This window comes from Molossus molossus, unplaced genomic scaffold (genome assembly GCF_014108415.1).
Source record: "Molossus molossus isolate mMolMol1 unplaced genomic scaffold, mMolMol1.p scaffold_m16_p_8, whole genome shotgun sequence".
NCBI classification, from domain to species: Eukaryota; Metazoa; Chordata; class Mammalia; order Chiroptera; family Molossidae; genus Molossus; species Molossus molossus.
The window spans coordinates 19,564,085-19,577,683 of record NW_023425402.1 but is presented as its reverse complement, the minus strand read 5'-3'; the positions used below and the strand labels follow the sequence as shown (position 1 = coordinate 19,577,683).

The following is a 13,599-nucleotide window of genomic DNA, read 5'->3' as shown; positions in this document are numbered from 1 at the left end:
GGAAGACAAAGAACCCAATTAAAAAATAGGCAGAGGAACTAAGTAGACACCTCTCCAAACAGGACCTACAAATGGCTAAGAAACATATGAAGAAATGTTCATCATCACTAATCATCAGAGAGATGCAAATTAAAACAACAATGAGGTATCACCTCACACCTGTCAGAATGGCCACCATCAACAAATCATCAAAAAACAAGTGTTGGTGAGGGTGTGGAGAAAAGGGGACTCTAGTACACTGCTGGTGGGAATGCAGACTGGTGCAGCCACTATGGAAAACAATAGGGTGTTACCTCAAAAAATTAAAAATTGAACTTCCATTTGACCCAGTGATTCCACTTCTAGGAATATACCCTAAGAAGCCTGAAACACCAATCAGAAAGAATATATGTACCCCTATGTTTATAGCAGCACTATTTACAATAGCTAAGATCTGGAAATAGCCCAAGTGTCCACCAGTAGACGAATGGATAAGAAAGCTGTGGTACATATACACAATGGTGTACTACACAGCTGTAAGAAAGAAAGATCTCTTATCCTTTGAGACTACATGGAGGGACCTGGAAAGTATCATCCTAAATGAAACAAGCCAAATAGAGAAAGACAAGTTTCATATGATCTCACTTATTTGTGGATTATAATGAACATAACAGTCTGAGGAATGGGGTAGTCCCAGAAACATGGAAGTGGGGTACAGACTGACAATCCCCAGAAGAGGGGGTGGTGGGGGAGAGATAAACCACAGAATTTATATGCATGTATGTATGAACAGTGGACATGGACAACAAACTGGGGAAAGGGCAGGGAGGGAGGAGGAGGGGGGAATCAGTGGGGGAAAAAAGAGAAACATCTGTAACAAAAATTAATTAATAAAATTAATAAAATAAAATAAAAATGTTTTAAAGAACACACACAATTTCACATAGAAATGTTTATTCATTTCTAAAAAATTAACCTTTATCTTTGCTCTGACCTAGTCATTTATTCAAGAAATAATTACTGAGTACTTACTATTCATGAAACATTGTGCCAACACAGTTAAATATATAAAGTTGCCAAGGTGCTTGACCATGACAAAGGATAAGAGGGTGAGGGTGGTAGAATTATAGAGTGAATTGGTCAATTTATTGTTAAGTTTTATGATGAATCCTCATTATGTTCATCACAGTCTCACCCTAAATCTACAAGTTAGGCACCTTTCATCAGTCTCTCTTTTCTGTGTGTAATTTTGATTGGCTTATACTTACTCAATGAAATGAATCATCTAACCTATTCCCACCCCTCCTTTTTTTTTTAGTAAAAAGTAGTTCAACTTAATCTTATACCTAATTCTTTCTGAGAAAATTATTTCATTTCCTTCATTATTTGTTTTATATCATTGACCATTATGGTTATACCATGATTTTTATTTGTCATTTCAAATATCATTAGTAAATATTCTTAACTAATAATATTTTACTGTTTTATATTATTAAATATAATACTTATCTTAAGATGTGTACATTTAAAATGGAAACAATCACTGGAAATATCACTGACCAGGATATTTTTTGTATCTAAATATGTTTTTATTGATTTTTTTAGAGAGAAAGGAAGGGAGAGAGAGAAACATCAATGTGAGAGGAAACATCGATTGCCTGCCTCCTGCACGCCTGCTACTGGGGATCAAGCCTACAATCCGGGCATGTGTAGGAATGGAAGCAGGACCTCTCAGTCCACGGGACCACAGTCAATCCACTGAGCCACACTAGCTGGGTTCCCCAGAATATATTCTTATTCCAATTTAGGCCAAGTCAATGTGGGGAAGCAGTAGAAAAAATAACAGCACCTTCTTTATATTAAGTGCTTAAGCCAAGGCTTGAGTAATAAAGTTCTGCTGTGGTCTGGACATACAATTGTGACATACAGTTATTTCATGCATACGGTACACAAACCACAGTGTTCCAGGGAAGCAGGTGGGAATCAGCTTAAGGCTGGCCTCTATGATCTTCAAATCATCATCGGATTTATCTCATGTTTCTCTGTAAATTTTTCTATCTATTATATATCTGGGTATAAAACACCGTCTTGAAAAAGAATTGAATCTAAGAAATAAGTCTCCATTTTTAAAATAATTTTTACCTAGATGGGACTTTGTTTTTTCACCCTTGGTGCTTTTTCACCCTTCAAGTCTCAAGAGTTTACATTGGAGCATGTACCATGATGCACTGTTCACCTTGATGGAGTACTGCAGAAAATCCCATTCTACTTGGCAACTACAACTCTCCTGCATCGATATTTGTTCTTGGAATGTTTTGACATGACAGTCAAGTCAACTTCAATTAATGAGGATAGTTAAGATTGCATGTATTTGAAGAAGTCTTAGCTGGAGAGGTTGTAGTACATGACATTAATTGTTCTCCATGTGCTGGATAAATTGAAGTCTTTCTCATTTCCCTGTCTGCTTAAATATTGAAGCCTGATTCAATATTTGATTTAAGAGGTAAAAAGCAAGAGCAGAACACATTAGGTAGTATATGCCTTATTTATAAGTCTTTCCATTTTAAAAGTCTAAACTTGTATATCAGCTACTCCTGAGATAAAAAAGATCACCAAAATGGGTCCATATGCCTCTCACTCTGAGTAACATTGTATTATATAACAGTTCTCTTCCTTATTCCTAAACTTCAACTACCACTGGAGGAAGCTCATTAGCAGTAAAAAGTGCAAAAAATGGAGGTGGATTCCAAAGAAAATGCAGAATCTTAAGGAGTCAGGATATAAGCACCACTAATGTTGGACAGTGCAGTGCTATACAATAAAAGTACATAATATTCAATTCTACCTCAAATGCTTGAAATAAAATTTGACTTTTTACTTGTTATGCCAAGATCTTCTCCTTCCCACCTCTTTCAAAGTCTATGAACACCAGTGAGACAATGTCTTAACTAATTTCAAATGTCTGATTCAGGAGGTCTATTTCACATGTACAATAGAAGAACAGATCAATATAAGAAAATTAAAACTACAGAATAACATTTAAAAAAATAGGGACATTAAGATATTCAGTCTAAAAATAACCAAAAGTTTAAACTTTTCTTGCTCTAAGAACTTTAACAGTCACAAAGACATCAGAAGGTCAATGTTTTACAAAATGCATACTATACACATTTTAGACTAGACACTGGAAAGGATGCCAAGTAGACCCATTCCAGCCCCCAGTGAGTGAAAAATCTTGATGAGGTGACATAGAGTCTAAGTGATTTAAGAGTAAAGATGGAAGAGATCTTAAAAAACAAGCAGTCCAACATCCTCATCTTATGCAACAAAAAACATGGGAGACCCAGACAGAAGAAATTACAGAGTGATCAAGAGGAAGAAACTGAACTGGGCTCCAACTCTTGACACCAAGAATCTAAGCATAGGGATTTTCACATTATTGGAGGACACTTTTCCAAAGAAAATAACTTTACCACCAAAATAAGTAACTTTATCGTCAAAGGAAATAACTATAGCACCAAAAGCAAGGTGGCTGCAATTAATGTGGCTGAGTAACAGCCCCAATGGAACATTATTGATGTCATAATGAGGCCATTTCTGTTCCAGAAATGGGGTTATTTTAGGCCCTGTGGAAGACCAATTTATTGAGGAACATTTCCTATACCATAACATGATCATTAATGAACTTCAGCCAACCATCAAGATCTGGAGAGCCCATTATGTGCTAAAAACCCAGTGCTGGTTTATGGCTGGAGAAATAGAAGTGCTCAAAAAGTAACACCTTAAGTCTCTGGCTACCCTGCTCTTTCCTAAATTGAGATATCGCCTCCAGCAGAACCAAGAGGAGTTGCTACCTAAGCTTTTAATGAGTTCTCCCCATCAGTAAATCTCCACTTATCTGCATAATCTGCTTAAAATATTAGTCCAAAGAAGATTTCTAGAGTAATTTTTCTAAAAATTTTTACTGTGGCACACATTAGGAAATACATCTTACGTCATCATCTATTATTACATACATAATGTTGAACTGAAACAAAAGTTTGACACAGTAGTACCATACTACTGCAACACCTTCTGATTGTCCTATTCCTTTTTATTTTTTTTAAGTAAAATATAAATGTGGATCATAATACATTAAATTGTTTTAAGGACTCTCTAATAGATCATAACCCATTTGAAAACCACTATGAGAACATTTATTTATTCATTCCACTAAATTTATTGAATGTCTACCCTAAGCCAATTACTATTTGAAATATTGAAAAACACTTTTCTTGAAGCCACTATATAAGAAGTCTAACTACCCTGAGAACACCATGCTGAAGAGGTCATGTTCAGATGCAGTGTTTAACAGTCCAGGCTGAGATTGTCCATCAGAAATCCAAGACATGGTACCAGCCATATGAACAAAGAAACCATCTTGGAGGTGGTGGCTCTAGTCCATTAATCCAGCCCTCCAACATTCAAGTCACTCTCAGCTATTTAAGTTATCTCACCTGAGGCTCCAGACATTATAGAAGTGGGGAGGGCTGACACCACTGTGACCTTACCAAATTACTGACACACAGAATGCATGAGCAGAACGAATGGTTGCTGTTTTACACTACTAAATTTCTTGATTGTAGGAATGGGGATTTGGTGGATGAATAAAATGTAACCTTGAGATATGCTTTCCCCTGACCTGGCCCGCCAAGAACTAAAGGTTGCTGTGGATAAAAAAGGTTTACCTGGAGGGTAGGAAAGCCACACTGTTTGTACTGATTGAATAGATTAGATTTGTATGCCAAAGGGTAGGAAAACCACACCAAAAGGAGCAATGGGTAAGAAAGCCCAGGAGTGAATGTTTTTTTTTTTTTTTTTTTTTTTTTAATATCTCCTTTGATATTTCTTTGCTGATAAAAGCAAGAGACAGGGCTTGGCTGTATGGTCAGCAGACATGCCATCTCATGTAAATAATTACCTAAAACAACATGTAACCTAGAGAACCACTTTGCAAATAAATTGGGCCACATCCAGAGATCTGGAGAATTTGCTTCCTTGAGATGCTCCCTCTCACTTCAAACAGTGTCTGTTTGTAGTTTATTGCATTGTACTGACCCTGGCAGGCTGAGAGAGATGGCACATGACGTTTGTTTCACAGTGTGGACGAAAAGGGGCCACATGCTGATCTAACAAAACTCAGGGAAGGCTAACGTAACAGGAAACTCAAAGACCTAAAGTAACCACAAAAGATGGTCTGAAATTTAAACTTTTTAACTAAAAGCAGTTTATGGCAGGCAGTCGTATCCTAGGCAGGCATCTTCACTGACAAAGGTCAATTTTTACCTTTTAATTAATTAATTAATTATTATTATTATTATTATTATTATTTTGCTTTATTGATTTTAGAGAGAGCGGAAGGGAGAAAGAGAGAAACATCGATGAGAGAGAACATCAACTGGCAGCCTCCTGCATGGCCCCCACTGGGGATCAGGCCCACATCCTGGGCACATTCCCTGACCAGGAATTGAACCAACAACCTCTTGGTGCGTGGGTGGATGCTTAGCCACTGAGCCATACCATCTGGGCTCAATTTTCACCTTAATTGATCCTACTGCCTTTTCTTTGTTTGCACCTAAGATAACATACCTTTGGAATGTGGGGTAACTTCATCTTTTTTTTTTCCAGATCCCTCAAGGCACAATCTATGCACCAGGGCAGAGACTACAAATTCCCTCATTGTTATTATTAACAATATCATGTTAATTGTTGACTGTTAACTATCCTTTACCCACCTATGTAAAGGAAGAATGTGTCTATTATTTTACTTTTTATGCAGTCCCAGAGATCCCTCCTCCCTTTGCTTTCTCCTGCCTTTCTAATCCATCACCAGTGGATTTCATGTAACCTACTTACATCTTCTCTTTTGATTATAATGTATAAATTAAGCTACAAAACTGCCATTCTCTGAACATAATCTCAATTCCTTGAGGTTTTTCTTCTAAGCATTTGTTGACAGTTTGGCTCAAAGAAACTTAAATTCTTCACAGGCGTGAATGATTCTTATGTTGACAACAGCAATAGATAGTGCAGAACACCCTCCAATTTAAAACAATTGTCTGATCCCACAGAGAATATTTTGACCCAATCAGCTTTTTACTGTGATGACAATGGAGGAAATAACGCATTGTCCTTATGGTTTAGCTTAGTTTATGTGGACAAGGCACTTGATGCTCATAAAATAATTCATTTTCTTTTCTACATATTCTTACAGTTAGCTGATGGCCATCTGTCTAGTTCTGGCCAATAGAATATGATGAGAAATAACGGTATCACTTTGGGTACAGTTACAATTAGATGTGATTCTTCTAGCTATTCTCCCTTTTGAACTACGAACACAAACTCAGAAGACAGAGTCGCAAGATAAAAGTATCTTGGATCCCTGACTCTGTTCACAAAGAGGTGCTAAAGAGAGCCTCCTGATCCACAACAAACTCCAATATGAACAAGAAATAAATCTTTGTTGTATTAAGTTAACTAAATTGGAGGCATTATTTGTTATTGCAACACAGTCCAGCTAACCTTAACCATTATTATTTTCATAATCTGTTATTATAGTCACTACATACACTATACGTCCTCCTCTTTTTTCTGGAATTTTATTTTCCTCATCAAATTCACCTTAATGTCTACTCAACTCCTCTCCTGAAGCAACTACACTGCAAGGCTTGGCAGAGCAAGGATGGCACTTAGCAACCATGCTGATTTCTTTTTCTAATTCATGTATATAGACTTCCAACAGACCCTTAGTGCTTCCTCATTATTCTCTTAATTTTTCTTCTTTAATTCATCCTCCAATTTTCCAAAGTGACTCTTTCAAACTCCCTTCATTTTCTTTAAATCAACACCTCCTTCCTCAAACTTATTCTCCGTTGATGATTTGCTTCATATTTTACTGACAAAGTTGAAGCCACAGAAAAGAATTCCCACATGTTCCCACCCCCACATGTACCAGCCTATCTGGGATTTGTCCATATATTTTGCATTCCCTTTTCTTAACTGTAGATGAGCTGTCTATACTCTTATTTAAAGCCAATGACTCTACTTGAGCGTGGAACCCAGTCTCGTCTCTCCTACTCAGTTTACTGTTTCTGCCATTTCCTTTCTCTCTGCTTCATTATGCGGCTTTCTTTCCTTGCTGCACATTCCCGTTACCAGACACTCGTTGCTATTTCCCTTCATTGCAAAAGTCCTTGAAAAATATTATATTGACTCACCATCTTCACTTGCTAGACTCCAAGTGTCAATGAACCTCTTGAAATTAATCTCAGCACTCTCCCAAAGGAGATCTTGTCAAAGTCACCAATGACCTTCAAATTGACAAATAAAAAAACCAATTCTCACTTCGCATTGGACACAGTTTCTTAGCAGCTTTTGGAACAACTGATGCTTTGTTCCCTTCATGAAACATCTTTTTACTTGGCTGCTGGGACACTCTTCTCTTTTGGTTTTCCTGCTATCTCCCTGCCTGATCAATCATGCTCAGTGTCTTTTTCTGAATCATGCTTACCTTCCCAATCTCTATGCATTGAAATGGGCCCAGGACCAGATTTCAGACTTCAATTTTCCATTGGCATTTATCAGATTCCATGTCTTTCATGATCAGCTGTGGCATGATGAATCCAAAAATTTTATTTTCAACTTCAGCTTACAGAGTTTACTTCTGAACCTGATCTCTATACTGTCTTATAGAGCTAACCCCATTTCCCCACTGGATGCTTAATAGGTATCTCTATCTTAGCAGATACAAAACTAAACTCTTGATATTTTTTTCCCACAATTTATTCCTCCCACAATCTCCCTATGACCGTAAGTCACAATTGCTTCTATTAGTTATTCAGTCCTCAAAGCTTGGGGTCATCCTTGACTCTTCTTTTTCTAACACAGCATATCCAGTCCTTCAGCCAATCCTGTCCATTCTATTTTCAAATATATATCCTGAGCCTAATCCTTTTTAACCACTGCCACTGTTCCCATGCCATTTCAAGCCAGCATCATATCACATGAAGATTTTGCAATAATTTTTATACCATTTTCTTATAACCTTCATGCTTTCTTACAGATTAATTTCCATATTATAGCAGAAGATGCTACAACATAATAGCTACAATGTATGGTTTAAAGATGCTTTAAAGTATAAGTCAGATCACACTCTCTTGTCTCAAATGCTTCGGATAGCTTTCTATCTAAAGTGCTAAGTTGTCAGTGGCCTACGTGACCTGGCCCTATAGTATCTCCCTAATTCCTTCTCACAATACTCAGGTAATTACCCCCCGTGCTCCAGCCACACTCTCTTTGGGGCTCTTTTTAACTTCACCAAACAAGGCTCATCTCAAAGCCTTTGTGTGCATAGCTTTCTCAGGGAAACTTTTCTGAGTTTGCCTCATGGTCTGTTCTTCATTTAGCTCTTTGCTTCAATTTCATTCTTTTAGAAAAGCTTTTCTCTGACCACCTATGCTCTCTATCCATTATCCTGTGTTATTTTTATATTTTATATCACTTATCAATACTCTAACCTAGATTATGTAGATTTGCTTATTGTCTGATGCCTCCCCTATGCAGGCCTAGAATGTAAAACATACAGGCAACAGCTTGATCAGTTCTATTTGATACCTTTTACTCTAGACCCCAAAATACCTGGAACGTAGTAGGTGCTCAGTAAATATTTGAATCCATTAATGAATAAATGAATAAGAAGCACAATTATAGATGATGAATGAAAGTGTCATATCTAGAAACTCCAAGTTCATGTGAAAAAAACAGGGTCACCTACATGCATCCAGAGACATTCAACTGACTAAAGTAAGACTCCTGAAATATAAAACAAACTCAGGATGGGCAGCAAAAATGGTAGTGAACCAAGGCTACTAATGTCCCTGGCAACTAGCCACAGAAGACCAAGACACGGCAGGAGCCAGGTTGGCGTTTGTGTGTAATAGTAGCCCACATTTCTCTTTGGCAGAAAGAGAAGACACATCCACATTAAGAAAATGCATTTAAAATAACAAAAATCCTGGCAAATGGTATAAATTAAATTAGCAGCATTCTCACTGGTTTATGCTTGTTTAGGGAAAGGACATTAGACTGGGGTTAAATGGGTCCATTTTAGGTGGTTTTAAAAAATTATTGTAAGTGTGGATTTCTCTAGAGAACATATATGTGCCTAAAATCATCTTGTCTAAACCTAAGTTTGTAATATACTGTTAGACAAACAAATTTACTTATAAAAACAAAATTTAAGCATTGGTACAGGCTTTTAAAATGCCGGATACAGAGTGACAGTTTATATGAACTCTGAAGTGACATTGAGGATATTAAGTGGATGGACGGTAACGAAAGAGAACAAGCAAATGCAGTCCAGAAGGAAGTGGGGTGGTCAAAGATAAGAGCTGAACACCATATGTGACATACCCAGCTAGAGGGATAAGTTCTAATGAGGATGAGTGGTTGGAATCTTGGAGCATAATAGAGTGAATGTTCACTGTCTCAAAGAAATCCTTGTAGGAGGATGGGAACAGAAATAGAGGTTTACCAAAAAAGTTGGACTTTTTTTTCTTTACACCCAACTGATTTTGGATTCTGAAGTTTTGGCACCTTGCTCACTGTAATTCTTTAAAGGACTAGTTTAACCAATACTGTGTGTACCACCAGAAGATATATATCTGCAAAACTCAACTTATTGATGCTCAGCATCACATTCCACCTCACTACCTTCATTGAGATGTGCTTTGTGTGTCTCATAGCTTTGTGTGTCTAAGGCTCTGTACACACACACACACACACACACACACACACACACACACGCATGCACCCCCCAGCAGTTAACAAAGGAGAAGGAATTAGAGATTTGAGGATAATATATACCTTAAGTGGTTTTTATAAAGGAATGATCAAATTATAACCTAAATTGAAGAATGAAATAAATAGTATTGTAGGATCTTAGAAATTTCAGACTGAAAAGTCCAAATCTTTCAATTACTATATGAAGAACTCAGACAAAGGGACAAAAGACAACACATAACTTGCCCAATAAAACATATGAAGATAGTGGAAAAGCTGAGATGAAAACTCAGATTTCCTAAGCCCACAGAGTATTATTTCTTTCATTTCACTAGTTGTCAGTCTTGGTATCTTTACTTTACAAACAAACCAAGCAAACTCCCCGTTGACAGCGCAAATATTTTAAATAAGTATATATTTATAGGTCTATTGTTATGTTTAAGAATACAGCAGAAGTTTTTTTGTTTTGTTTTTTTTTTAGAATATTTTAAGGTTTGAATTGCAGGAATACTGAAGAAGAGCCATTCACCAGGCTTCCTAACTTCTGCACGTACACTGGCCGGGGTTGATTTACGATGTTAAACATCACTGAACGAGGGGAGAGTGGAAAGCGTGTGTCTGGCCTTTCCCCTCGTTTTGGCTTTCAGTGTTTTTGTGATCTCTTAAAGGAATGGAAACAACACTGATTTTGTAGAGCCAATGTTACAAGTCTATATCACTAGGGACAAGTTTTCTCCTTATTTGTATGAAATATAAAATGTGATATAAAGTTTTCCTGGTGAACCTTTCCATTGCCTCATTAGATTACCATCAGTTTTAGAAAAAGCCCTAGTAGGCTCTAAGGTAGTGGTTCTCAACCTTTCTAATGCCGTGACCCTTTAATACAGTTCCTCATGTTGTATGTGGGCGTATCTGCATGTGGGCGGACCCGCCTGGAGACAGATAGAGGAGCGGTGTCTCCGTTCCTAAGACCATCGGAAATATGTGTTTCCCAATGGTCTTAGGCGACCCCTATCAAAGGGTGGTTCGACCCCCAAAGGCGTCATAATCCACAAGTTGATAACCACTGCTCTAAGGTATCTAATTTGTCAATCTTGAATGAATTGTGTTTCTTTTTTTTTTTTAAATTAAATTTATTGGGGTGACATTGCTTAATAAGATCATATAAGTTTCAAGCATACATTTCTATGATGCATGATCTGTCCATTGCATTGTGTGCTCACCAACCAGAGTCAAATCATTTTCTGTCACCGTATATTTGACCCCCTTTACCATTTACTACCCCTCACCTGCTTCCATCTCGTAACTACCACACTGTTGTCTATGTCTGTAAGTTTCAGTTTTATATCCCACATATGAGCGAAATCATATAGAACGAGTCACATTTCATTTGTGGTTCATGTGTATGATTCTAATAAATCATATATTATTATTTCAAATCAAGAGACTGAGCTCAAAAAACATAACAAGTGTAAATGGTTCAAATCTAGACTCATCCTTGTCACTAGTGAAACTTTTTTTTGTATAGTTCTTTGAGAAAAAGAAAAACACATTTTATTAAAAAGATAAACATGCATTTAAAGATGATATGCAAAAATCCAGAAATATTTTCAATTTTCTGAAGCCAAAAGCTATTTCCTATTCATCATTGAATCCACTATAACATACCAGCTAAACCAATAAAATGTATCGATACTTATTGGGTGTTTACTATGTGCTATATATAGGTTTAGGTATATTTTTAATATTTTATTAAACTCAGAAAACAATTCTTTGAAGATGATACAATTGTTATCCTCATTTTATACAATAAGAAACTGAGGAGTAATGAGATGAACTAATTCAGTTCACAATGAATTTAGAGCCACAATGAAGTTGGATTTTCAGATAAAGAACTTTGGTCTCAGTACCTACAGTATGAATCCACTTTTCAGCACTGTTCTAAAAAATGTTTTTTAAGGTAAAAACAAAAGGGTCCGGGTCACCTAGAAGACTTTGTGACCATACTCCTGTGTTTTTTTCCTCTAACAATAAAACTGTAATTTAGAGCTGATTTTAACCTGGGGAGTGAAAAGCAATTACTTTACTGCTGACGCTCTCTTGCTCATGTCAGTTCCCCCCACCTACAGGCCATTTTTACAGCTCATCCTCCAATCACTACCTGTAGGGAATTACATCGCCTCTGACAGAACTCTTGTGCAGTACCACAGTTATCCCCATTACCAGCTCTTTTCTGATAAGCTCCATCAGTGTTTTTGCTGAGCTATCACTCACTTTTCTTCTAAGACTTGATCATCTCATTTGCAAACACACACACACACGCATGTGCACACACGCACACACTCATATTCTATTTTCTAGACCATTTTCCTATGCCTGGGAGAAAACTTGCAAGAAGGGATAATCTTGACTGAAGATGCTCATTAATTTTTTTTTTTTTACCAGAGATGAACACATTTTTAAGTGGTAATAGGAAGGTTTCAGTTTATATAGAGTTCGGGGAATGGAGCATATTCTTAGCAAAAACTTTGAAATGACTTAAAAAATTTTGATAAAGAAGTTATTTGAGATTAGAATCTATTAGTGGTTCTCAGAATTTCCATCCTGTGATGTTCACTCTTTATCACCAACAACTTGAGGATGCTCATAAATTCAAACTATAAAATTTTGTTTGAAAATCTTGAAGGTTTTGAATCTCCTTAAATCTGTAGTCCAGAATCCCTGACCTATAATTTTTGAAGAAGCTGAGTAAAGAATTACAACGTGGTATAATTTAAAAATATTTTGACAGCATTCAATTCCCTGACCTAAATGGAAAAATGGTCAGCCCATAATTTCCTGAAAGGCACAATAAGGTGAAGCCAACCAACCCCATGTAAAATTTTACAGAATTATACAGACACACCAAATGCAAGATTAAAACAGATTTCCACCTGAGAATTCAAGAAATGTACTACCTTGCCCCAAACAGGTAAGAATCCGATTACCACAAGGATGGATAGTTACCCATGGCGAAGAACGGGATTCCCAGCAGGGTAGAGTTGTACTTTCCATCAGTGATGAAGAAGATCCCTGCTGCTGTGATGATGGAGATGCACACTGTGAGCACCCCCAGGAGGCCCAGGAAGGGCTTGCTGCGCAAACAGTCCTTCATGGAGCTGGAGAGGGTGGCTGTGGTCAAGATCAGCACGAGGCTCACCAGGACCTTGCTCCTGGCCAGAATGCTGGTCTTATGAAAGTCTCTCCAGAGGCTAAAGGATGCTAAAGAGTAGAGCTGGAGGTCCTGGTGCTCCTCCTGGAGCTTCCTCATCAGCTTACAGAACTCATTCTCCCACTTCTCCCCTATGAGGTCCTGGGTGGCAGAGCCATAGGTCTGGAGGTAGTAGGTGATTTGAATGGCTCTGGCTGACTTGACCCGTTGGTCCTTGCTGTTTGGCACTTCCACTACCCCGCCCAGTTGGTGTCCAATAAAACTGTTCCTCCCATCCTTGAAAACAGAAAAAAAGGAGACTTAAGTTACAAGAGAGATGCATGTTCCAGAGAACAGATTCTTACTCTAGGTGAAGGAGCACAAGGAAGGCAGAGATAGGCTTGAGCAATTGTGGAACTGATGTGGGTGGAGTGACATGTTAAGATTTTATTTTCAACCTTTTGGAGCCACATGGGATACCATGCAAGGTGATCAGGAATAGAAAAGATGCAAAGAGAATGATGAAGCTATACAAGTCTTGCCACATGCATAGGAAATGGACATAGATATTATTTTGATCTCATCCATACCATCATTCCCACCATTTCCTT

At 37.5% G+C, this 13,599-nt stretch overlaps 1 protein-coding gene across 1 annotated transcript in view; it reads right to left on the bottom strand.

Moving 5' to 3' along the window:
- The window catches only part of PTCHD4 (patched domain containing 4), a 185,485-nt gene that overhangs the window by 119,092 nt on the left and 52,794 nt on the right, over window positions 1-13,599 (bottom strand). Inside the window, exon 3 of the mRNA XM_036248867.1 lies at window positions 12,805-13,285. Coding sequence (XP_036104760.1) covers window positions 12,805-13,285 — 481 coding nt within the window. The remainder of the gene's footprint in view (window positions 1-12,804; window positions 13,286-13,599) is intronic.